This window comes from Phoxinus phoxinus (genome assembly GCF_949152265.1).
Source record: "Phoxinus phoxinus genome assembly, chromosome: 14".
NCBI classification, from domain to species: Eukaryota; Metazoa; Chordata; class Actinopteri; order Cypriniformes; family Leuciscidae; genus Phoxinus; species Phoxinus phoxinus.
In genome coordinates, this window is record NC_136889.1 from 13,617,356 (window position 1) to 13,643,817 (window position 26,462).

General features: G+C 37.3%; 2 protein-coding genes across 6 annotated transcripts; one reads left to right on the plus strand and one right to left on the minus strand.

Annotated features, from left to right (window-relative positions):
• Window positions 1-1,365: 1,365 nt before the first annotated feature.
• On the minus strand, window positions 1,366-26,374 carry urb2 (URB2 ribosome biogenesis homolog). 5 transcript variants are annotated; one of them, XM_079634289.1, is made up of 14 exons: window positions 26,148-26,374; window positions 25,870-25,993; window positions 24,233-24,393; window positions 23,026-23,217; window positions 22,653-22,801; window positions 16,347-16,489; window positions 16,004-16,180; window positions 11,997-15,249; window positions 11,722-11,882; window positions 10,687-10,797; window positions 7,554-7,796; window positions 4,796-4,892; window positions 2,732-2,871; window positions 1,366-2,297 (listed from the first exon to the last, which is right to left on the minus strand). In XM_079634289.1, the coding sequence occupies exons 4-14, from the start codon at window positions 23,103-23,105 to the stop codon at window positions 2,100-2,102; spliced, it is 4,752 nt and encodes a 1,583-aa protein (XP_079490415.1). In that variant the 5' UTR covers window positions 23,106-23,217; window positions 24,233-24,393; window positions 25,870-25,993; window positions 26,148-26,374; the 3' UTR covers window positions 1,366-2,099. The 5 variants fall into 5 exon arrangements, with proteins under 5 accessions (XP_079490415.1, XP_079490416.1, XP_079490419.1 ...); XM_079634290.1 differs by lacking the exons at window positions 23,026-23,217; window positions 25,870-25,993; window positions 26,148-26,374 and having other exon boundaries at window positions 24,233-24,387; XM_079634293.1 differs by lacking the exons at window positions 22,653-22,801; window positions 23,026-23,217; window positions 24,233-24,393; window positions 25,870-25,993; window positions 26,148-26,374 and adding an exon at window positions 18,690-18,795.
• On the plus strand, window positions 18,158-21,292 carry abcb10 (ATP-binding cassette, sub-family B (MDR/TAP), member 10). Its single transcript, XM_079634295.1, has 5 exons — window positions 18,158-19,048; window positions 19,478-19,678; window positions 20,409-20,611; window positions 20,847-20,981; window positions 21,141-21,292. Exons 1-5 carry the CDS (start codon window positions 18,625-18,627, stop codon window positions 21,156-21,158), a joined length of 981 nt encoding a protein of 326 aa, XP_079490421.1. The 5' UTR covers window positions 18,158-18,624; the 3' UTR covers window positions 21,159-21,292.
• Window positions 26,375-26,462: the final 88 nt, after the last annotated feature.

The following is a 26,462-nucleotide window of genomic DNA, read 5'->3' on the forward strand; positions in this document are numbered from 1 at the left end:
AAACGCATATCTCCTAGTGGCTATAATAGATCAACATGTTTCTTATGAAAGCTCCATCTCCATAGGGAAATAACACCACATTCACAAAACTGGCAGCTGCACTTGTGTACAAATGACCACTATACCTCCGATTTAAAAAAAGACATTTGAAAACAATTTGATTCCAAAAGACAACTCTTCATATTTAAATCGGTGCACATTTTTAAACATGCCAACACTGAGAAACTCTCACTGAGCGATTCAGACTCGAATATGAAGCCAGCTGACTATTATGACAATAAACGCAGTCATGCATGAAATATGGTAGAAAAAACATTGGAACTCTATATTAAACACACATTGACATGTTGTTATAACCTTTGATAAATGTGCCTTTCTAATTGCCATCCAAAAAAATTCAGACGGAACTCCACATGAGTGTGAACAGGACTGTTTCCAACTTATATCAGTATTTCTAATGTGGGCAAATGTCTTTTCCCTACATTCTGTGGTTTGTTGTATCTAAGCCCCTACATTTGAGCATTCACTAGGGCTAATGAGCCGAATCTGTTTTGCAAGTCTTGGCTCTCGGCCAACTCGTCTGATCATCCTTGCCAGCTCCTGGGTGCCGTCTGGGATGGTTTCTGCCCCGTTCTAGCCCTCCGCTTTCCTGCAAGACCCCCTACAGACACCATTTCTAGGGTACCCGCTATTTCCTGACTCTGCTGATAAAGGGAGATTAAAGCTTGGGAAGTTTAATACAGGAATGGATGTAGAGGGTGGTGCAACACTTGAAGAGTTTTTTAACAAACACAAACCACTACTGATCAATTGGGAAAGGGCTCCACCATCAGTTTGCCCACTAGATAGACACACACCTACATGTTCTACAGGGCCAAATGCCACTTGGAAAGCCAGAGACCATAGTCAAGAACTTATTGGATCTCTTTACTTCATGCAGGATAGTGTGACTGACGTGGTTGTGAGCAACATTGAAGCACAAACCACCTGCAGGATTTCCTTTTATTGAGAACCTCAAATTTCCGTTTATGTCTTGAAAATACCTTTAGCCACCAACTAATTTCACCATGAAAAAGAGAGTTACAGAGAATCTTTCTTGCTTGCTGCCATTGTAAACTAGACTTTCTAGTTCCTCATGAACTCAGTAACATAACCAGCCAATGCCTTCGCATTTGTACAGTGTGTGTTGAACATTTTGTTGTATTGTAATGGCATGATGTTTGTATAATTATTTATTCAGTCTGCATCTGAGGTAGCTCCTGTATCACATCTAGATTCTCTTTGGAGGGAACATCAGGAACACAATGTTGGTGTACACTGCAGAACAACTAAATAAGGCACACCAGAGCAGTTAGTGTAACTGCTCTATAAATGTTTAACACCATTTTACAGTATAGGTCTATTGGGGTACATTTTTAATTGGTTATTAGTCATCCAGGAGACACTTTTACAGTACACTAATTTCATAGTCCACCTGGAGCAACCTAAGGTTAATTGGTTTGTTCAGAAGCACAATCCGAGACATAATTTCACCAAATCTGGCTGATGAGTCAGATATGAGTTTCAGGACTTCAGGTTGTCAATTCAGATAAGCATGTAACATCTTAACTCTTTTAGGTCTTAAACTTCAAGCATATAACAGGGTTTGCTTGAGAACACTAGTACTACACAGAAAAAAATGTACAGTTCTCGTAAAAAAAAAGGTCATGTTTGTCATGTACAAAAACCAAGGAACTATAAAATACATGGAGTAAGCAATTATTTCAGACTGTTTTCCCCTCATTTAAAGGGATAGTTCATCCAAAAATTACAATTCTGTCATCATTTACTAACCTTCATGTTGTTTCAAACCTGTATGACTTTCTTCTGCAGAACACATACAAGAAAAAGCTATTTTGAAGAAGAACTGACTTCAATTTTATAGACAAATAAATCAAGATATCTTTTGTGTTCCACAGAAGAAAGTCATACAGGTTTGGAACAGCATGTGGGTAAATAAATAATGAAAACGTAAAACATTTCTAGAGATATACTTATCTATACCATTAATTATATGTAAAAAATACATATTTTATCATTCAAGGCAGAGGATGCAATTGTCAGACGGTGTACTTTTCTTCCCCTTGCCTTTGAGTTTTGTGATAGAGTGTATAACTATTGTACAGTTCATTGAACACTTCCTTGACACCCATTTGAAGGGTGGTGTTCAAAAACTTGATGTCTTGTTCAACACAATGGTCCAGGATACAGTATATGCCCTCTGTTAGATGTGACTTGATTTCTGGCAGAAGCGTCACCTAGGAAATAAGACCGAAACTTAGTGAGTGTATACAAAGACAACAATTATCTGCTAATGCGATTGTTCAGTGCAGTAACATGAGTCTCAGGCCAGTTAGAAGGTCAAACGCATATCACACTTCAAGTTGACAAAAACAATTGGCTTTTGAGAAGCATTCCTCCTCCAGTTTAAGGTTAGCGCAACCTCTGATCTGTTAGAATACCATACACAAGAGTGTCGGACATGGAATAAGTCCCAGTGCATGAACTCTCAAGCTATAATTGTGTGGTTTAAGATTTATAACACCGGGAAGATTCTTCTCAAACATTCTAGCAAATTTTTACTTCAGGCAAAGCGGTTCATGAGAGCAGAAAAGACAATTTCAGGAAAGATGAGAGTAGAAATTGGCACAGGCATGTGGTAGGTAAAAACTGATCATGACTAGCGTCTCACCCTCTGCAGTTGACTGACATATTGTGCAACCATGAATGAGGACAGGACTGTGAAATTTTCAGCAGCATTGGCAATATGAGTGTACATCCTCTCCACCAGCCTAGCACACTTCAGAAGACTTTCTCGGTCTTTCTCGGAGGCTGAAAGAGAGATCACAAAGTAATTGTAATATTTTAATTAGAACTGTCCAAACAAAATGTTAAAACATGATTAATTATGCTTAATGCCGTTGGTGCATTAAGATCATAACTCTGATTCTAACTTAAACCATGCACCCTCTCTCAAAAATCATGCCCTGCAATAAAACAGTAATATTGTGAAATATTAATAGAATTTAAAATAACTTAATTTAATATATTTTAAAGTATTTTTTTCCTGTGACGGCAAAGCTGAATTTTCAGCATCATTACTCCAGTCTTCAGTTTCACATGATCCTTCAGAAATCATTCTGATTTGCTGCTCAAGAAACATTTCTTATTATCTTAACTTCTCGTTATCATTGTTGAATACAGTTGTGCCGATTTATATTTTTGTGGAAATCATGATTTTGTTCAAAAAGTTCAAAAGAAAAGCATTTCTTTGAAATACATTGAGAACCATGTTAAAGTCTTTACTGTCACTTTGTCAATTTAATTAATCTTTGCTAAATAAAAGTATTAATTTTATCTTCTTTTTTTAACTACTGATCCCAAACATTTAAATGGTAGTGTACCTTTGTCCAGTGTCTTTAAACATATGCAATTATATTCCAAATTTCCAAATCTATTAATTACACATTCCAGTAATGAAAAATGTAAATGCTGTTTAAACTTGTGACAATTTTTGATAAAAAAAAATAAAAAAATAAAAAAGTACGCATTCCGTTCTCTTTCTTTAAAAACGGACAGAATGCATTAACCACCAACCATGACAATTTTATAATAATGAATCCTGGTTAAATCTTTTCAAAGCGCAATTATCTGTGGAGCCGGGCAAATAGTGAGTGATTATGGCATCACATGCATGCTTTAAGAAAGTTACCACAAGATGATCATTAAGATTGAAATTGCCTCACATCTGAATACATTTTGGTTCTGACTGAGCTTTGATGTCAATTATGAAAATCTGAGAAATGAAGAAAGACTAAGTATACTGATGGTACTGCCAAAAAAACTTTAAATCTTAAGTCATAAAAAGAGTTCTCAATTCAAAGAGGTATATGCCTTCAGTGCTAAAATGCGTTGAGCCTCGGGATCAAATTCAACCTCCTTTCTTCGTGGAATTTTCACTTTGAAATTCAATCCACAGAGCCGCAGTCTGCAAGCGTCTGTCTCTGAACACAGCTCAACGAGGTGCTTGTCTCATTAGGTGAATCATACCTCAAATAACATCTTTTTCTTCCTGCACAATAAATGAATTCAGGGCAACTTGTAGATTGAAAAGTATCAGCAGACATATGGAGGGATATATATCAGCGGTTTCAAATGTAATGGCTTGCCAGCATCAGGTGATTTCCACTTTCTTTGTCTGTCAGCTACAGCCAACAATAAGTGCAGACATACTGACAAAAACAGGCCTTTGAATTCACTAATGTTAAATTTGTTTGCTTGCGTCTTATGGAACAGGATACAAAACAGCCAGGAGATAATATTCTCAATGGGATATATGAGGATCCTCCCTCTCTCTCCACACACACACTTCTGATTATATACATATATGATTTCTGAAGGATCATGTGACACTGAAGACTGGAGGAATAATGCTGAAAATCCAGCTTTGCCATCACAGGAAGAAATTACACATTAAAATATATTCAAATTTCAAACAAAAAAAAGTTATAATTAAAATATATTCAAACAGAAAAAAAAAGTTATTATAAATTGTAATAAACTTAATATTACCATTTTACTGTAAATAAATGCGGCATTGGTGAGCATAAGAGACTTCTTTCAAAACCCCAAACCTTTGAATGGTATATTATTGAATGGAATGGTATATATACCAGTAAATATGGTATATTTAAATTGAAGCATCTGACATGGCTTTTAGAACACTTCTGGATGTGGGTATAATAGGTGTGCTTACCTCTGTCAGAGTCGCCCCGCTGTCTGCCTTCATGCATGACTGATGAAACCAGGCGATAAAAGCAATTCAGGAAGGCGGGAGAAGCCTTCAGCATCACCTGCAAACATTTAAACCTCTCAAAATTAATGCACAGCTGGGCTTGGTATAAAACCCATTGGCCTTTATGTTTATCCCATGAATACTAGTCTAGATGTATTACAATGTGCAAGTTGAACACAAAACAATAATCTTCTGTGCCACAAAAACAGTAAGCTAAACATTTTTTGATGTGTCCATAGGTGGCTGGTAAAAGAACACTATGGAATGATTCAAAAAACCCTTAATTAATTACATATTTTATTAAAAGTCAAATTTGTTGTTGAATCCTAGGAACAATGTAAGCAACATCTTTACAATGACTGGCAGGATAATGTGTGTGTGTGTGTGTGTGTGTGTGTGTGTGTGTGTATATACTGATGAGCCAAAACATTATGACCAGTCACAGGTGAAGCAAATATCATTGATCACCTCCTAACAAGGCCACATATCAAGGGCTGTGTCCAAAATTGCCCCCTATACCCTTAAATAGGGTACTATTTTAGGGAACAGCCATTTGTATTGGTGTTCGAAACCATAGTGGATGTTATCGAGTACACTCATTCAATCCCATAATGGACCGCAATAACGATTGTACAACTGAAGTACACTCAACAGCTAGAGAATACCCATAATGCACTGTGAGGATCGTGCCGAATTAATTCCCTTGTTTTGCCAGAAGATGGCGCCCGCAGCTTAATCATCCATGCATCCATTTTCCAAACTGATGGTCCAATGTGGTTACAGCATAATATCATACAGGTATAAATTCCTTTTTAATGGATTTTTAAATGGTTTAATTCAGGTTTATGACAGATGACTGTTCTTTTGAATTGTATGACTAGTTTCCATGACAGAGTTCAAGATAAATCTTTTCATCTTACTACCCGAGCTGCCAGTTTGCTAAGTTACAAGTGATTATTAAACAGCAAGCACAAACTATACAAACGCAGTAGTCGTTCCGGCGCACTCAGTCTCTGAATTCACCCACTCGTTTTCATTCACTCATTCAAGTGGACTATATTAGTGGAGTAATGTAGCGAGTAGTGAATCCGGGTATAGGGGGTGATTTCGAACACTGATATGGTCTGGGTAGATTAGATGACAAGCAAACAATCAGTTCTCGTAATCAATGTGTTGGATGCAAGGGCCAAATTGTTATGGGAAGGCGACTGAGTATCGAGACTTGTGGGTTGCTCTCGGTCAGCAGTGGTGAGAATTTACCAACAGTGGTTCGAAGAGGGACGAACCACAAACCACAAGCCGGTGGAGGGAGTGTGATGCTTTGGGCAATTTTCTGCTCCACTCATTCATGTGGCCGCAAATTTGACATATGCCACCTATTAAAACATTGTTGCAGACCAGCTACACCCCTTCAGGACAATGGTCTTCCCTGGTGGAAATAGCCTCTTTCAGCAGGATCATGCACCCTGCCACGATGCACTCATTGTTCAGGAATTTGAAGAACATGATGAAGAGCTCAAGGTGTTGCCCTGGCCTCAAAATTCCCCAGATCTCTGATTGAGCATCTGTGGGCTGGACCAACAAGTTTGATCCACGGAGGCATCACCTCGCAACCTACAGGACTTGAAGGGTCTGCTGCTAACGTCTTGGTGCCAGATATCACAGGACACATTCAGGGGTCTTGTAGAGTCAATGTCTCGGCAGGTCTGCACTGTTTGGGCAGCACACGGAGGACTAACAGCATATTATGCTTTGGCTCATCTGTATATGTATAATCTGTGTGGTCAAATGGCTGAAATGGGTTTACATGTATATTATTGTTATGTAGCTGTATTATGGATAATTCATGGTCGTGGACCACTCCATTCTGCTAACCCTAATTTGTGCTCTCATTTCACTTTATAAAACCCATCAAACACAATGTCATGTTGAGATTGCCAGTGAAAGTGGAAAACTTGGTACAAAGAAACCTGTGCACCTTGAAGTCTTGCACAACCTCAGCATTCCTCATGTACCAGACTCACCGTGGGCTCCTTCCCCCTCAGGAACTGTGGCAACTTTCCAAACTACATTCTAATTTTCACTCGTATTAAGTGCAAATTAAACACCTCTCCAGGGCACTGTAATGGTCGCTCCAAACATCAAGCAGCATTAGTCTGTAACACACCTATTTGCATAAACCTATGAGCCTTATCAAACTAATTTACAAATTCATCTGAATGTTACCCCTTTACCATGAAATCCACCATTTTTACAGCACATAAGAGCAAATTACAAATTAATTTTACTTATACATTTTTTTGCAGAGTAATATGCTTTTCATCTCAAGAAAATACATGTCATTTTGTGTTTACTGACGGATATATTAAATTCTTGATCCATACAATGAATGGATCTTTTTTTTCTTTTTTTGTCCCAAAGCAAGTGCAGATAAACAGATGTCAGATACCAGCCTTTAAAAAGCATCTGACACAGTTTCATCCTCCACATCATCTAGGTGATTTTAAGTTGAGGAGATTCCCCCCTTCTATGTAAAGCGCTTTGAGGTCTCAGAAAAGCGCTATATAAATGTAATGAATTATTATTATTATTATTATTAAGTCAATTTAAAATGTATAAGGATATAATTCAACTTGAAAAAGTGCAACAATAAAATGTCTAAGAATTATCAGGTTTAAGCTCTCATCTCTTTCTCTCCTTTCAGTCCGAGGATACTCACCTGAGGGTAGCAGTGGATAATTGCGAACAGGGCTTCATGGATGGCCTCAAAAGCAGCATGGTAGTCCTCCATGGGATGACTGTCAAGAGGCACAAACTGCAGTGCGCCCAAAACCACAATCACATGGTGTGGATTGGAGATCTGTGCTTTACCCTGCCAGAGCAGGACGGTCAAAGCCTCGAGAGTTGGCAACGTCAGCGCACGGGTCAGAGATGGGAGCTTGCCGGACTCCTTTATTACAAACTGAAAACAAGTGAGAAAATCTGTGAAAATCAGGAGTGCCTCTCAAATGGTTACTGCCAACTTATTCCTTGACTGAAATAACCTTAAAATAATTTCTGGATTACAAAATCAGCAGGACGAAATGTCATATGTAACATTTATGCATTTAGCAGATGGTTTTCCTTGGGAGTTAAATACACGACCTTGGTGTTACTAGTGCCATGATCTACCAGTAGAGGTAAAGGAACAAAATAAATAAATAAATAAACCTAACATGAAATAATGAATTACAATTTGAGTTAAGATTTTTTTGTGAGAGAAGTCTCTGAAGTTCAACAAGGCTACATTTATTTGGTCAAAAATAAAGCAAAACAGTAATATTGTGAAATATTATTACAAATGAGAATATCTGTATTCTATTTTAAGATATTTTCAAATGTAAGTTCTTCCTGTGATGGCAAAGCTGAATTTTCAGTATCATTACTCCATACTTTACTGTCATATGATCCTTTAGGTATGAGTCTAATATGCTGAGTCTAATATGTTATCATCAATGTTGAAAACAGTTGAGCTGCTTAATATTTTTGTGGAAACCATGAAACAATTTTTTTTAGGATGCTTTGATATACAGAAAGTTCAAAGAACAGCATGAAATAGACATTTTCACTTTTGATCAATTTAATTAATCCTATTTCATTAGATGTAGGTTTTATTTTAATGGAAAAAAAAGGGGTGCACCTTTCAAGATTACTTAAAGTTTTATGAAACAAACTAGGCTTACATTTACCAGAAATCCTGCAGACATCTTCAAACGTAGCACAATATAAGTTCACACAGAATACTTTTCAACTGCTCAGCAAACGATCAGTGCCATAAAATATTAATGCCAAAAATGAGGTTTACGGAGCTTGTTCTTATTGTACTAAAGACAGTGGAGATGCGAGTAGAGCAAGGTTAACAAAGCTTCTGGTCGCTGTGGTGAACTCAGCTAGCGGTAGCTCTAGTATGTCAAGTTCTGACACCGAGAAGAAAGGGGCAGTGATAAAAGTAACCTGACAGGCACACACAGCCCTTCTCTGAGTGAACTCAGTGACATAAAGAAGACTTTGAAACCTGACTTTTCCAGGCAGATGAATTTTAATGCTAAATCAAGACAAGGGAGTCAGGCCGGTGGGTGAGATATGTGATGTTTTACAAATCTACCTGCATGGTGTTTTTCAATACCAGCCAACTCTCTAGGCACACTTAAAGGAACGTTCCAGGCTCGATAGAAGTAAAGCGTTATCGCATTTAGTGTATTATGCCCCTCTGATTTTATTCAAGCAAGTTCAGGAAATCACTTATAAAAGGAAGTAAACAGGGCCATGCACTTCAAGGGTTTAAATGTTGTAAGGTTATCCTCGTATATTTTGTTAAAGCACTTCTTCCTTATAAAAATATTAAAACTGTACCTAAATCAAATACTGTTTTTTTCATGCAAAACATTTTAATGCGTCTCTGCATGTAGTGTGCAAAGGCTCATGGGTTTAGTGAATTTAAATGGAACATTTTTAAGGTTGTTAAGACGACACATTGTGGGAGTCCAGTGCTTATGCAGATGTTTACACATTAAACAAATAGGATACTTTTATGATACTTTCATCTTGAAAAGAGCATCACATTAAAAGAGCCCTAGTAAAAAAGAAAAGCATGTGCGATTAATCTTATTCAGGGGAAAACATCAATCGGGAAATAAACGGAAAACAGGTATTGAAATTAGGGGTGGGCGATATGGAAAAAATATTATATCACGATCATTTTTCATGTTGGTTTTGCAAGTGACTGAGCATTACAGCCAAACTAATCTCCCCATGTTAAAAACTAAGCCTTACAAACTCACTTATGATACACAACAAAAGTCTTAAGACTTTTGGAAGATATGGATTTTGGACCTCTTTGGCATTATGTTTATAACTTCTCATGATTCCCTACTCTACGGTGTATATTTACCTGTCTGCCTGACATGATATCTTTTTATGCATTTCTTTTTCTCCCTTTTCCTCCCTCATTGTATGTTTGAGGCTGTATTTGTATGCTTCTGGACATTTGGAGTAACCAACAAATAATAATAAAATAAAATAAATAAAGCATTACAAGCTAACAAAATAAAGATAAAAAAAGAATGGCAGACATTTAGGCCAAAGTAGTGAAGATAAAAATCTTTCTTTTCTTTGTTATTAAAAGATAAGAACAAAGATACACATTACATATACACAACATATAAGAAGCATTCAAGAAAAAAATTAAATAAACACATATAAAAGTAAAACACTACATAGACTTCATTGTATAAATTATACATTGATACTTATTAAAGCAACTATTAAAGTTCTCAGACACCGTCACGAACACCTTGGTGTTTAAATGGCCCTCATGTTTCCATTGCATCTTGTCTAGTTTTGTTTGTGTAACCAACTCATCAACAGCTGTTTCACAAACGAAAGAGACAACACCGGCAAGGACACCGACAGTAGGTGCATTTACCAGAACCATTTAAAAAAAGAAATGAAATGAGAAAATATAAAAGTAAAACACTACATAGACTTCACTGTATAAATTATACATTGAGAACTTTAATAGTAGCTTTAACAAGTAACAGACACCGTACATCAGCATGGACACAGACACAGACACAAAAACGTGAATTTTACTTGGTTACATGAGACTCACCAACAGCGGTTACTTACACAAACAAAACTAGACAAGATACAATGGAAACATGAGGCACGGACACTGGCACCGTTACGGACACGGGCACAGAAAAGTAGGTATATTTAACAGAAGCATTCAAGAAAGAAACCGGCACGTAATGACTAATAAATAAACACCTGTGAACAATCAAGACAAACAACCAATAAGAAGAAATACTCACAATGAGAGTGGATATGATTTGTGGGGTGATAAGCCAAAAAGCCTTTGAGCAATGCTCTGGTAACAGACAACAGGAGAGCAGCTTTATAAAAGTCACAGCAGAGAGAACTTCCTGTGAAAGAAAAACAACAACATATCATCAGTGCCACTACAAGCATGCTTAGAAACTCTTATGCTTTGAGAAAGAAACAGGAATGTATTTTATCTTAATGTTTTCATGAAACATCAATCATCCATTTCCAATTCATCCACTTCTTTGTAGAATAAAGACACACAACGAATCTATCCTAAACAAGTGGCAGGCTTTTAAGTATTAGTCTGTCATTCACTAAATGATTGTTAATAATAATATAACTTTTTGCAGTTAAAACGTAAACACATTAAGACGTTCAATTTCAATTTTAATTTTTTAAACTAAACAGACCTTTATGTGATTATTAGGTTCAGTCATTTGTGTGAATGTCATTCATAGCAAAAATCTATGCAAAAACAAAGACTGATTCTATTTCTCAGACTCTTTCTAAAATTGCATCAAACCTACTGGAAAAGCAAAAACGAAACTATTCTCTGACTGCAATAATTCAATAATAAAACTTTCCCAACTCATTACTGATGTAATATGACATTCCTTAAGATGTGTTTGCCCTCTGACCTGAAGTCCTCCACTGGTGTTCATATTTCTATGAAAGAGAGTGTCACTCTAGGGTGATATTTCACTTCAGCTCAAATTCAATAATACTTAAATTTCACCATATAAAGAATGCAAATGACTTTACTTTCATTATTTGTCCAGTCTGGGTTTTATTACCAAATAAATTACATATAAAAAGTGTCTTTTTCAACTATTCACTGATGTAGTCTGCTAAAGGCTTTTGTTTTCATGGTCTTTACAAATTACACAGAACACAATGAAACTGAATAAATGTTTTAACCTTGTGAATATAATATTTATATTAAGCAATATATTTACTGCATTATCCATTACAGCAATAATAAGAACGCAAGAATAAACACTCAGACACTAGGAGAATCTTACAGTGGAGTGTCCTCCTTCAATCTTTGCTGGCACAAGCCCCTCTCTGAGCATCAGCAGTAAGAGATGGAACTGCTCTTGAGAACAGTTGGACACCAGCTGATTAAGAAGCTCCTTTACTGGCTCCTCCAGCTCCTTCACGTCTGACAACGACATCCAAGTTACTAAAGAAATGATTGAGAGACTGCTTTCAGAACAGACAGAGTGTTCACAAACATTTGATACATCAATTTTATTCTAGTCAAGTAAATGTTTTAAAAAGTTTTCGGACATTGTACCTGACAGCAGTGCGTGAATACTCTGCAAAATCGCAATATGGACTTCTTCAAGATCTGCTGCTTTTGTCTTTTCCACAGCCGTGTAAAAAGCAGAGAGATAGTTAACTGATGAAATAAGGAAGTCCATAGGACGAGGTGACGGGAACAGTTCCTTTAAGATCTGCTGGTAAAAGCTCCGGTAGAAAGCCATTCGGGATATTTTCTCCAGCCCGTCGTCCTCAGAGCTTGAGGCTCTTGCAAGATCACTCCTGATCATGACCGTTACCACTTCAACAGAGAAGGACTGCCTGAGGAGACTACTTCCCTTGCCCATCAGCACAGCCAGAATGGCTGGCTCCATGACAGAAGTGGCCTTCTCTAACAAATGAGTCAGAGTCTGATCCAGCTGTTTGTTCTTGCCTAGGGTTGCGATCATTTCTTTGCAAAGTATGCTTAAAGTTGCCAGATGGAGCTGTAGCAAGCAGAGATCCCCTGTGTCTACAGCCAGAACTCCTGCGGCGATGTTACTTTCAACCATGAAGGAGGTAAACTTCTCCAGATTGAGGCTCATGCTGCTCTTCCTGTCGATTAAGAGCTGAATTAGGGACTGAATGAAGTCTTGAACTGACTGAAGGAAAGACAACCATGTCGGGCCATCCACACCTTTGAAGAGCCCCTTGCTGCTCCGAGAGAATAGGGATGTCATTGTTGCCTCTAAAAGATTACTTCCATGAACAACTTTCAGGAGTGTTTGAGAGTTTTTAACCAGCAGAAGTGAAGCCATGACACTGAAAAGCTCTTTGAGCAATGCAACAGATGCAGAGAGATTGACGCTTTCATCACACTGAACACAAGACGTCAGTGTGAACAAGCTCAGAAAAAGTTCTGAATAGTCTTCAGGGGACATTGCGTATCCATTTAGGACACTTGTGATTTTGAGTAGCTGCAGTAATCGATCTACCTGTGTTTTAGATAGGGGTATGGAAGATCTCATTTTGACAGAGTCTAACATCTCCTGTCCAATGGCTTTCAGTCTATTCAGAGAAGGTGTCATCCCTGTTTCTCCATCTTCTACGTCAACCATTTCCACACAAGACATTTCCAACAAAAACGAAGGACTGATTAACTGCATGTGCGCTGAGTCGAGCGGTCCAAAAAATGCCTTGATGATGCACTTCATCACTGCTGAAAAAATCTCAGGGAGCTCACAAAGAACAGGACTCTCGAGTAACTGTCTGGATATTAAGGAGACAGAGATCCCAGTGTTCTCCAAATTGCTTCCAGAGGCATCCAAGCTCTTAAGCAAAGACTTCAACATGCATTCTGCAAAATCAGACATATCTTTTGGTCCGAGATATGGAGCAATTAATGGAAGGTTGGAGGTAACAAGAAACCAGTTAGCTGCCTTATAAGTGTTTGTGTTAACACTGCAAAATTGAAAGTCCCAGATCTGGTCGGCGTCGAGCATTATTGAAAGTTCTTGCCCGTTTAGAATAAACTGGGCCAATTTCTGCATCGTTGATGCATCTGATGTTACAGTAGATGATTTGAGCAAGTGTATCTTCAGCTTGTGGAGTAGAAGGAGTTTCTGTAATAATTTACCAAGTGGACTGTCCATGTCTCTTAGTGTCAGGGCTTTGTCCACTAAAGCGTCAGTCTGTGAGGCAGCTGGTGATATGTACTTGTTAGCACAGTGTATCTGAAAGAGAGTATCCACCTCAACCCAAGTATGAGTAAGCAGAAGGGTCACATCTTGGACCTTTTCCCTCCAAACACCTTTGGTGACAAGGTTCTGCTTCAACAGGTCTTCAACAACCTTCAGTATCACTGTCATCAGATTCTGCGTTTGCTTCACGATTGGCACCGGGGTGCTGTTGTCCAGGGTCTTAAAACTGAAGAGTACAGCGTAGAGAAGCAAACTCACAGAAAACAATTTCAGTGCCAAATCCGATGTTTCATCTTGGATGTGGGGGAGAAGATAGCACTGCATCCTATTTAAAATGAGCCAACAGATCTCAAGATTTTGGCTCGGAGGATTGTCTAGCAAACACTGACTCAGGGTCTTTTGTATCGTTTCAGGCAACAATGCCGGTCTCAATTCATCCGCCGCAGGCCGACACACTACATCAAGCAGCTCTTCGATAAGTTTAGGCAGCTGTCGAAGTTTGCCATAAGTTTGCAAGACGGCAGACACGAGTGCTTCTCTGGCTTTCCTAACACGCAGTTCCATGTTGTCTGCATCAACCCACACAGCCGAAAGGAGCTCATCTAAATCTGGCTCCAGGATATGGTGATTCAGTGCAAGCAGAGTTCTGAGACAGCGGTACCAAGCTGGGATGCCCATTTGGGTATTGTTAAATAATAGGCGAGTGAGTTTCCTGTAGAAATTGAATTGCACCTCTCCATGTTTTATTCTGTCTGCAGCCACATTATAGATATCTCCAGCCAAACATGAGTTTATGAGGTTCTCAAGAGCGAGTAAAGCAATACCCCAGTTTGATACACTAAATTTCTCATCAATATCCAGTTCATCTGTGAACCCCAAAGCAATAATGTGCTTTGTCATGAGGTGGAAGATCACTTGCTTGTTCTCTCCCCCTTTGCAAAATGAGTCTAGGGCAAATTTAAATAGCAGGGCAAGAGAGTTTGACTTAACGGCATAAAATAATGCCTCTTCCTCTTCGTTAGCTCCTTGGACGCAAAGTTTTGAAATAATAATATTGACTGGGCCTTGCAAGCCCTTTCCCGTTTGGCTCTTTTTGGCCCGAGATTCAACCTCTGATGGTAAAACTTCCTCCTTGAAGGACTGTAAATGATCAGGGATGAAGAGCGCTGACTGAAGGACAGAGTCCACTTTGTTCCGGATTTCCTTGCTCAGATTCTGTCGAATCTTGATGTCATCCTTCTCGGTCCATACTCTAGTGTTCAGTAAGTGTCTGAGGAGGAAAAGCGGATGAAGAAGGTGTGCCGTTACCTGGGAAAACACTCGGTTGGAGTTCGCTTGTTGTTTCTGCACTGTAAGGTAGGTGCTGAGAACAACAAGCAGAACCTCAAAGACTTTGAGCGAGAGAGGCTCCTCATGTTTTTGCTGCCTGAGCTGCATACTGGACAAGCCACAGAGTCGAGTCAAGAGCTCCACTAATAACTCGTACTTCGCAGTGTAGGCCACAGAGAGCACTGGGGAGGTCAAGATGCCATGACAACAGCTCAGAACAGTGTGGAAACTGACAGATGTGGGTCCTGAAGAATATTCCAGAATCCTGTCATTGATCATCTAGGGTAAAATAAAACAATTGAGGAATGTAATGGTGCTAATGTTCATTTTTACATCTTTTTTTTTTTTTTTTTTTGCTGAAAAAAAATATCCATAAAATAAATTTCATGTAATTTGAATTCATTTTATTCAGTTTTATTCTGACTAAAATTAAATGTACATTTAGTCAACAAAAATATTTCAGTTGCGAAATGAAACCAAATATTCAAACATCTATTCATTTAAACATTTATCATACATTTTTAACAAAAACATATATGGTCAAGACATCAATTCTTTATGCTTTATTCATTGTCCATGCCTTAGTGCGCTTAAGTGCTTTCACAAATTTACCTTAATTTTAACTATATTTGGGTTATCTGATACAACCATATTCTTTCTAAATCTCTATTAAACATAGTTATTAGCACATTGTTAATAAGTTGAGGCAGATTTTTTTTTTCTCATATTTGTATCAATAGCATGCCATGTTTTAACTAAAAGCGTTAAATAATCATTAGTATAATTATGCATCATCTTATAACTTTGACAAAAAAAAAACAAAAAAACGAATGCATAAGTAATTTTTGACTAAATTAACATACGTTAATAGAATAAAATAGAATAAAACATTGAAGAGACTAAAGAAAATCCACTTAGAAATTATTATTAAAACCAATATTAGTGCTACTATACCTAATATTTACTGAGTGATAGAATAATAGTACAACACTACAGTATGAGTGAATTTCTTGCGAAATTTAAATACTGGTACCTGTGCTACTGTGAGACGAAGGCTAATGGTTTTTCCCTGACTCAGCACATTATGAAGCTTCCTGCTGTGAAGAATATCATCTAGGTAGGTCCATAAACCCTCCACCACCTCCGGGGGCACCTCTATTTTCTTATTGTAAAAACCAGTGAGGACATGACTTGTCCAGTCAAACAGAACCTATGATAGGGAAAAATGTTACATGCTTAATAAACACCACAATCAATTTGCTTAGATTTATCCAGATAAAAGGAAAATTGTTTGAGAAATTAAGTCATGGTTTACTGTTATACTCTCAAAAATATGCCGACTGAGAACAAGTCTGCATTTCAATAAGATAAATTACCTGCTCTTTGTTAGGAAGAAGGCACTGTGTTGATATCCATGCAAATCGAGCAAGTTTCAGTTTGTCTGGCCAGAGTGTGCGAGGGTTTTTCAGTTTCAGATGAATGCCAGAGTAAATGGCCGCCATGTCAAATACCTTTGTGTCTAAAGGAACAAAAACATAGATTATCAGGCTATGTTAACACCAATTAAAACATTCACAGAGCTCTCCCAGCTAATTAGGTGCTGAGACCTATATATCAGTACAAAAATGCAAAAAAGTTCTGCACTCTAAAAAATACTTTATTAAAAAACAGGAGAAAAAGATTCAACAAACCTTTCGGCTCTTTGCCTTCATCAGTATCAACGTCAATGATATGTTTACACCAATAAAATGTTGCTAGAGGGTTGATATTTGAGATAAACCAATAATCAGTTTGACCAATGTTTTTTTTTTTTTTTTTTACCAATATATTTATAATTTACAACTTTATCAGTTATCCAGTAAATGGCACCATTTGGTGGTCTATAAATAATAGAACCCAACGGTATTTACAGGTATTGTAAGTAACTCATTTGATCAATAGTTTGGATAAATGACTGAAGTTTTGAAATAACAGCCATCATTTCTTTAGGTGAAGAATCTGTAGATTGAAAAATAAAAATATATCTCAGTCTATCTCGATCACAAAACTATTTTGCATTATTTTGCTGTAAACAACAGTAGCTTAATAATAATAACAACATTAAGTATTATACTATTGAAAACTACTTGTATTAGTATTATTACATGGCCAAATGGTAGGCATACGAATCTGAATACTAGTATTCCATAAACATGAAATCTACTTTTTCATATTTCCCATGGCACAAAAAAATCATAGGCCTACAAAAGTATGAGTTTTTTTATTTCTATTTTGTAAATGTTTAACAGCCTAGGCTAGCAGATCTAACAGCCTAGCGAATCACATCGCAAAACAATCTCAGAAAGCGTTCTAGATTTGATTGAATAAACCTTACCGTAATATAACAAGTATTGTAGAAAGCAACTTTTTATATAATGCGATTAACTTTAAAAATACTTACAATCTCATCACACACGTGCTAGCGCTGCGGAGCCAGCAAAGACCTTTAACCTTTTCACTTTAACACCAGACAGTAATAATCGAGAAAGAGATTCAAAATTTTAAACTGGTTCATTGCTAAACAGGATAGTTAAACCTAGTCTTAGCATCGGTGGATTCACAGAGAAATGTCAGAAACCCCACAACAATGGCTAAATAATAATTAGATATCATGTAAACAGAAGCAACACTTGTTGTCTGATGCTCTACGGATAATTCAACTTTTGACTTGTCATGCCTGAGAGGGGTTTCATCAGAGACCATAGGACAAATGAGTAGATGCCGCATTAGCTGCCGTGTATATGCAGGTCCGCCATATTGGAAAGGTCAAAATCCGTCCGTGTGTGCAACATGCAGCGTATCGGCCCCCTTCCAACCGATTTTCACAAGATTTGGGTTATATAAACGTCGACCAATTGTGCATGTTGTAGATTGTAGAAGATATAAACTGAGTATTAGTAAATAATAATAATATACAATACAGCTGATCATAATAATACAGCTGATCACGGAGTGAGATGGTCATAAATTAATCTAGCTATCCAAAAACACTCATAATATATGTAGGCTATTCATTACTCATTCATTACTAAATTATAATATATAGCAGCATACATTAACATAGTAATCTCTCTCTCTTGTTGACCTTTCCAAGATGGCGGCGCAATTGATCAGACCAATGCGAAATCTCCGTGTTAATTTCTATGACGAATATCGTTTAAATGACGTAATTGCTCTTCGCTTCCTCGAAAGTCAAGGAAATCACCGGGGTCACCTTTTTATTCTTATTTTATTTTAAAACACTCCAAATGGCACTTTTCTTTAACTGGAACAGTCATTGACGTTGTGTTGTGTAAAGACCGACAGATGTCGTGCAGCAGGTTTTTGTGACAGGGCGCTTTCAGTGAATGCGCTGGGCGTGTGTGAAGATAACGCTAACAAGGGCTGGATGTGAAAACTGTCAGGAACAGATAAACCTCAGTAACCGTCGACCCCCGGCCTACAATAAGTCAGTCTTTCTGCTGACAAAAGTGTCATGCAGTCAAAAGTGAGTCCAGACACTACACATTTACAGCACTGCTCGATGATTTACCCGTCTGACTTTATACAGTAAGTTTCGACAGATAATGATTAGGTGAGACTCGTAAACTTAATTTTGCTCTTCTTTTTCTCCAAATGTATGAGACAATGTTGCGAATGACAAGATTTACAATCGGTAAACTGCAACAGTGTAACATTACCTGCTCTCGGTCAGATACGTTGTATAATTTGCCTAATCGGACATCAAGAATACCGTGGAGAAATCAAGTGTGCAAGAATGGATCATTTGATGTCCTTGTGTTGCCTGTGTATAAGGGAAGAAACATATCCAGGCTCTCTTGTCTCAAAACTGGAGGGTTATTTTTACCCAAGAGTTTGTGGACACACTCCAGACACACGGTTGCTCTCTATAGCACATCTACAGACTCAAAACAAACCTCAAAGACTGCGGTAAATCAGGAGAGTAAGGTTAAAACCTCAGAAAACACGTTGCCTGTACCCTCAGAAGAAGCCAATAAGTTGCTACAGCTGGCGTATCCTCAGCGATGGAGACTGACAGGCAAGTCAAATGCTTATGTTCTGTGTTTAGTTACATCCGGAGGCTCTAGATTGCTTTTGACAGTTTTTTGAGATTAGTCCATATGTAAAGTTTTACATCCTTTACAAAAATTGTGGCACTTTTTATTTACTAATAAGAGATACATAAATGTTTGAAGAACATACATTAATTTACAACGAATTTGCTAGCAATAAAATAGACCAATAATCAATTTGTATACTGTGTACATTTTGTAAATATCTTAATTTTTATATCGAAAATATAAAAAGAAAATAATGTAAATGACTGTCAAAACAAAGGAAATCAACATCAACAACAAAATCCACTTGTGCAAATATAACTTCTGATAAATGTACCTGAATAATGAATGAATATTTTGTTTGTCCCTTATAATTTACTTTTTGAATGACTTTCTGACTCTCCTCATAGCTGCCGTGGGCTTTCTGGTGATTGCCAGCTCTGTCACCATGTCTGCACCATTCTTTCTGGGAAAAGTGATCGACACCATCTACTCTAGCCCCACAGAGGACTTCACCGCCTCCCTTACCTCCCTGTGTTTCATGCTTACTGGTGTCTTCCTCTGTGGAGGCGCTGCAAATGCTGCTCGTGTCTACCTGATGCAAATCTCAGGTGAAGTCTCCACGCACGGGCATCCACGTGAAATTACAAAGATGCTTAATAGAGAATTTTGTGGCTTACGCGCTACCGTTCAAAAGTTTAGGGTCAATAAGATTTTTTTTTTTTTAAAGAAATTTTAACTTTTAATCAGCAAAGATGCATTAAAGACATTAAGAATGTTTTTTAAAAAATCTATTTCAAATAAATGTGTTTTTTTTTAACTTTCTATTCATCAAAGACTACTGAAAATACGGTTGTACAGCGGTTTCTATAAAAATATTAAGCATCAGAACGGTTTTCAACATTGATAATAATAAGAAATGTTTCTTGAGCAGCAAAGCAGCATTTTAGAATGATTTCTGAAGGATCATGTGACACTAAAGACTAGAGAAATTATGCAAAAAAATCAGCTTTGCTGTCACAGGAATCAATTACATTTTAAAATATATTAAAGTAAACAGTTATTTTAATTTGTAATAGTACTTCACAATATTATGTTTTACTGTATTTTTGAGCATAAGATACTTTTTTTAAACAAAAACAAAAAAAAACATCTCATCGACCCCAAACTTTTAAAAGATAGTCTATGTTTTTATTAATTGAATGTATTTGTTCTGTAATGCTTATGTCTATTTTTTTATTCTTTACTCCATTAATTAGAATCATTCCATGTGATTAATTGAGTTGACCAGCATGCATTACTGTCCTCGTGCTTTAATAAGTCTTTCTCTTGCTTTCACAGGGCAACAGATTGTGCGAAACTTGCGCGAAACCCTTTTCTCCTCGATTTTGAAGCAGGAGGTGGGATTCTTTGATAAGACCCGAACGGGTGAGCTCATTAACCGGCTTTCGGCAGACACGGCCATCGTTGGACGCTGCCTCACTGACAACCTGTCTGATGGGCTGCGATCCCTCGCCCAGGCGGGGGCCGGGGTTGGCATGATGGTGAGACGCATGTTTAGCAGCTAATTCTCTTTACGAATATCACATTTGAACTGCACTCATGTGAAACTAGCCGCCATGATTCTGCTTTATATAAAACCATTTAACTCCCATTACTTCCTTGTCTGTTTCTAAAACAGAAGACAGAGAAATGCAGTCCATCTGGTGTCATACTGTTTGTACTCATAAATGCATCTATTTTTATCACCAGACTAATTCAACTCTTTCTCTTTCTCAGTTATATGTGTCACCTAGTCTGGCAGCCTTTGTGCTGATGGTTGTTCCTCCTATTGCCTGCCTGGCTGTAATTTTCGGTAGATTCCTACGATCCATATCAAGACGCACACAGGATGCATTGGCAGAGGCCACACAGGTAAGAGGTCATGTTTCCTTTTAATAGGGCTTTATTGCATGTTTGATTGCAGATATGAAAGTAAGCCTTTGGACAGTAATAATTCGATTGTTGCTGAATTCATTGCTCTATTGTAAGTGTAATGACAGCAAGTGGCCAAGGGCTCCATTTACTCTGTAGCTGCTCTGCATCTCCTAGTTGGCAGAAGAGAGGATCAGCAATATCCGGACAGTCCGGGCTTTTGGAAAAGAGCTGACAGAGGTGCAGAAGTACTCAGAAAAGGTTGAGCATATTTTTGAACTAGCTAAGAAAGAGGCTGTGCTTTCTGCTGGATTCTATGGAGTGGTGAGATTCATCTTACTTAAAAGTCCTATTTAATCAGTAAGGCAGTTTAAGATCATTTGTTCAGTCCTGTTCTTCTTGCTCTGATGTTTTCATTTCCGTTGCAGACGGGACTGAGTGGAAATGTCATCATCCTGAGTGTGTTGTATAAGGGAGGTCTGCTGATGGCCAGTGAAGCCATGACCGTTGGGCAGCTCTCTTCTTTCCTAATGTATGCCTTCTGGGTGGGCATCAGCATCGCAGGTGAGGATGTTAGCTCAGAGCAACACTATATGAATATACACTACTGTTCAAAAGTTTGGGGTCAGTAAGATTTTTTTTATAGAAACTAATAATTTTATTCATCAAGGATGCATTAATCACAAGTGACCGTAAAGACACTTATAATTTTACACAAGATTTAAATTTTGTTTTAAAAATGCTGTTCCTTTGACCTTACTATTTGTCTAAGAAACTTATTTGTCAAAGTATCACGGTTTCCACAAAAAAAAACAAATCAACAATGATAATAATAATGAGCACCAGAATGATTGATTTTTGAAGGATCATGTGACACTGAAGTCTGGAGTAATGGCTTCTGCCACCACAGGAATAAATGTAGTTTTAAAATATATGAAAAAATTATTAAAAGTTATTTAAAATTTCACAGTATCACTGTTTTTACTGTATTTTTTATCAAAACGAAGGCAGCATTTTTTAGCATAAAAAACTTCTTTCAAAAATGTTGTCCCTCAATGTCCCTCAACATATATACATTTTCTGATAAACTTTTCAGTTCAGTTCAGCCATATCCTGGACTTCATTTACAAATTTTTCATGGGCTGGTTTACATAGAATTCACTTCATTTATGTCAATGGGTGCCTAGGCAAGCGTTATAATTTTTGTAGCCAGTGTGCAACGTAGAAAAGAATAGGTTTCTTTCAACACAGTTCTGTTGGGATTTCCCAACAAAACCGCTCTTGTGGCGGTGGAACACTGGGCCTTATTCATAGGTAGAAACCTGTTTAGCTGTAATTTTTGTTCTGTGTAGAAGCTTTTAAAAGTACTCTACAACTTTCTGTGGATTAATTTAAGGTTTCAGCTCATTCTATTCTGAGTTGATGAAGGGACTTGGTGCTGGGACTCGTCTATGGGAACTCATGGACCGAAAGCCTGAATTTCCCCTCAATGGTAAATAGAATTTCCTTCTAAATAATGCCTAGAATACACAATACTTGTATCTTTTCATATGTGAATGGAAGTAATGTAATTATCTTTTTGTTTATTTTTTTTCTTCTTTAGAGGGGCTTGTGTTAAAACCAGAGCAGTTTAAAGGAGAAGTGGAGTTTCGTAATGTGTGTTTTGCTTACCCAACGAGAAAGGATTCGCCAATCTTCCAGGATCTAAGTTTGTCTGTGCCGGCGGGGTCAGTAATGGCAGTGGTGGGATCCAGTGGCTCTGGCAAATCCACACTGGTGTCTTTGTTACTCCGGCTGTATGATCCTGATTCAGGTGAGAACTGAAAGCAAGAACATAGAGGAATAATAATAAGGTAATAATAACTAAGATATGACAGCAGTAAAAATGCAGAGATACATGTGTAGTTTTTATTTAAATGCAGGTGTGGTCACTGTTGATGGCCGTGATGTACGAGACTTGAATCCTTACTGGCTAAGGAATCACATTGGTACTGTAAGCCAGGTAAGAAAAGCCACCAGAAGAAAGAATTAGACCATATCCTACCTCCATTTTACTAATTTCTGCGTGTGAATATGTTTTTTGTAGGAGCCGGTTCTTTTTTCCTGTTCCATTGCTGAGAACATCGCTTATGGGGCAACAGACCCAAGTCAGGTCACAGTAGAGGACATCTACAGGGCAGCACAAGTAGCCAATGCTCATGACTTCATCCAGGAATTCCCTAACGGCTATGATACACTGGTGGGAGAGAAGGGGGTACTGTTGTCAGGTAGGAAAAAAACTCCAGTGAAACTCATGTTTATGATGGGACAAATCTGTCTGTTTGTAATTCACTTGACAGTTAAGGCATAACTACACTGATTTGTTGAATGAACAGGAGGACAAAAGCAGAGAGTCGCCATAGCACGAGCCCTGCTGAAGGTAATCTGTCCTCTTTAGTATTAGACTGAATTTTAATTATTTTTTAGTTTACCTTGATCTCATGCTTATTTGATGCTTTTCACAGAATCCCAAAATACTTTTATTGGATGAAGCCACAAGGTGAGATGCTGTTTGATTACTTCAACTTATAATTAACATGTACAGTACTTACAAATAAATTGATGGATAAATGAGCAGTTTAATAACAATTCAAAATAAAAAATAAATTATACAAATTTTAACATGGAGATTTTTTAATGATTTTCTAAATTCCTAAATAAGTCATACTACAATACATATCTCTTTTTGGCTTGTCTTTTTGCCACCATTTTTTTTCCAACTTTTATAACTTTAAAAGCTAGTTAGCTCTTGCTTTTTAGATAGGTCTTTATTCTTTGTCTATATATAATATATATTTTAGTTAACAATGTATTATTTTAAAAGATGTGTCCTCAGGTTATGTGTCAATCCTTTTACAATCATATCTTTCCATTTTTTTAATAATAGTGAACTACAAAAACAAACAAACATCATCATTTCAAGGGTCATTGAAGGACAAGTCTTGACTTTATCATCACTTTAACTTGTTTCATTGTGTTTGTCAGTACTGTAATGTACAATCTTTAAATATCGATCTTGTTGCCATGATTTTGTACAGAACCTTAAGCACTGATGGCTTGTGTCATGATGATGAGAATATACTGTAATAATAATACTAAATAAGATTTGCCCTGGTCTCTGTTTCAGTGCTCTGGATGCAGAGAATGAGTTTCTGGTACAGGAAGCATTAGAGAGGCTGCTGGACGGTCGCACAGTGTTGATCATCGCTCACCGTCTCTCCACCATCCAGAGCGCCGACGCCGTGGCTGTGCTGGACCAGCACCGCGTGATGGAGATCGGCAGCCATGCTCAACTCCTCGCCAATGACCAGGGGCTCTTCCACAAGCTGATGGAGAAGCAGGCCTTCCTGCAGTCCGAGCAAAAAAAGGCTCTCTACAAATAGGAGAAACAGTCATTTGAAGACAACAAAGAGAGTGCACACATTCAAACATCTTTAAATGCTCTTGATATGTTTTATTGTGTTTTTGAGCACTCTGAAATGACTAAGACTGAAATGTAGCTATATAGCTTTTGCAGTGTCATAAACTGCCAAGTAACTGGAAACCAGTTGTATACTGATCATTGTTAATTACAATGGCAGACAGTCACAGCGTACATGCTGTGGACATGATTTAATACTCGTCAGAGTTGCAAAACACACTGCTTTTAAAATTGTTTTATGCTTTCATAGCCCAAGAAAAACATTACTACATTTGAATGGAAAAGCTTGAAATGGATATGAGGTAGATTTGAAATATGAGACCAAGTTACTTGATGCTACTACTACTTGTTATAAATCATGTCAGTCGTTTATTAAGAATCAGGTGATAATCAGTTTATTGAAGTGTACATAGGGCCTTATCCATGATACATGAGCAGAACTGTGTAAAGGACACATAAAACCTTTAAGCAAATTCTTGTATTTGATTCAATGGGAAAATTTACACAAGAATGATTTATGAACAATTTACACAAATTAATTCTGCTTATGTTTTACAAGTAATATAGATAATGAAGGGGTTTTTTTGCGGGGTAGAGAAATTACAGAAACAATGGGGCTTATGTCTATTCTTATCGCCTTTGTTAATGACACAGATGTCGATGTATCGTGCCTAAATCATAAACCTCAAAGCTTTTACTGGGATGAAATTCAACTTTTACTTTTGTCAGTAATGAAGATACTGTTTTAGAAGGAGCACCTGTTAAAACCATTGTAAAAGAAAAAGCATATATTATTGTCTCGGCTGTACTTGAAAACCGACACTATAAGAGAGAGATGTTAATGTAATTTTTACTTACAGACAATATATATATATATTTATATATGTACCATTAGGACAAGATTAAATCTATTCAGAATTTTAGAAGATTTTAATATTTCGTGTGGTAACTTATTAGGTTTCAGTTCGTGAAATGTGTTTGTTTGACTGTTGTTTTTTTATTTTATATTGTTTTATCTGCACTCTTAATAAATTACATTGAAACATTACTTACAACACTTCCCTGTCCACATGCCAAGTCATCGAGAACAGATAAACAACTTGAGTTGCCAAAAGATGGTGCTGTTGACCCTTGAAAATAAATTACAAGCTATTCTTGAAACCATGTGTGTCAGCAAAAGGGGGTTAAGTAAAAAAGGGGGATCTACTATGGAAAATGATTGAATATGCAAGAGACTGGTCAGTCTCCAAAATGGTTATGGTCACTCCTTTAGTAAGCAACTCTACTACTACACCTCAGCGATAAAGTGGTTTCATTAATTGCCCTCATTGTGCCCCTCTCTTATCCTCATAAACTGAACCACAAAGTCTGATTAAGTTCAAGCAGGAAGGTTGTAGCTCAGGGCAGACTGTGTTGTAAGCTGCTTACCCTCAGTGACTGTGGCTGCTCCCTTCAACGACTCACCCAACATAAGCTCTAGGGCCAACTATGGCAGGGTATCTGCTTGCAGAGACGGGCCTCTTGAGCATGCAGAGCAGACACTCCTCCTTGACTGGAAAAGGACATCATCACCAGGAATCATAATGATATTTTTTTTGTCTTGTTTTCCAGCAAATATATAACTTATAACAAGGTTTACTTAAAAAGCAAAATAGCACATTAAATGGATAGTTTTCCTAAAAATGTAAATTTTGTCTTTCACTTACCATCAAGTTGTTCCAAACCTGTATAAGTTTCTTTCTTGCGTTGAACACAAAAGGAGATATTTTAAAGAGTGTTGGTAATTAAACAGTTGACAGTAATTGACTTCCATATACGTTAGAGGAAAAAACAACAACATGGAAGTCAATGGCTACTGTCAACTGTTTAGTTACCAATATTCTTTAAAATATCTTATTTTGTGTTCAACCGAAGAAATAAACTCATACATGTGGGTGAGTAAATGATGACAGCATTTTCATTTTTGGGTGACCTATCCCTTTAAGACTTATTTTCAGAACATATTTATTGAGCTGACATGA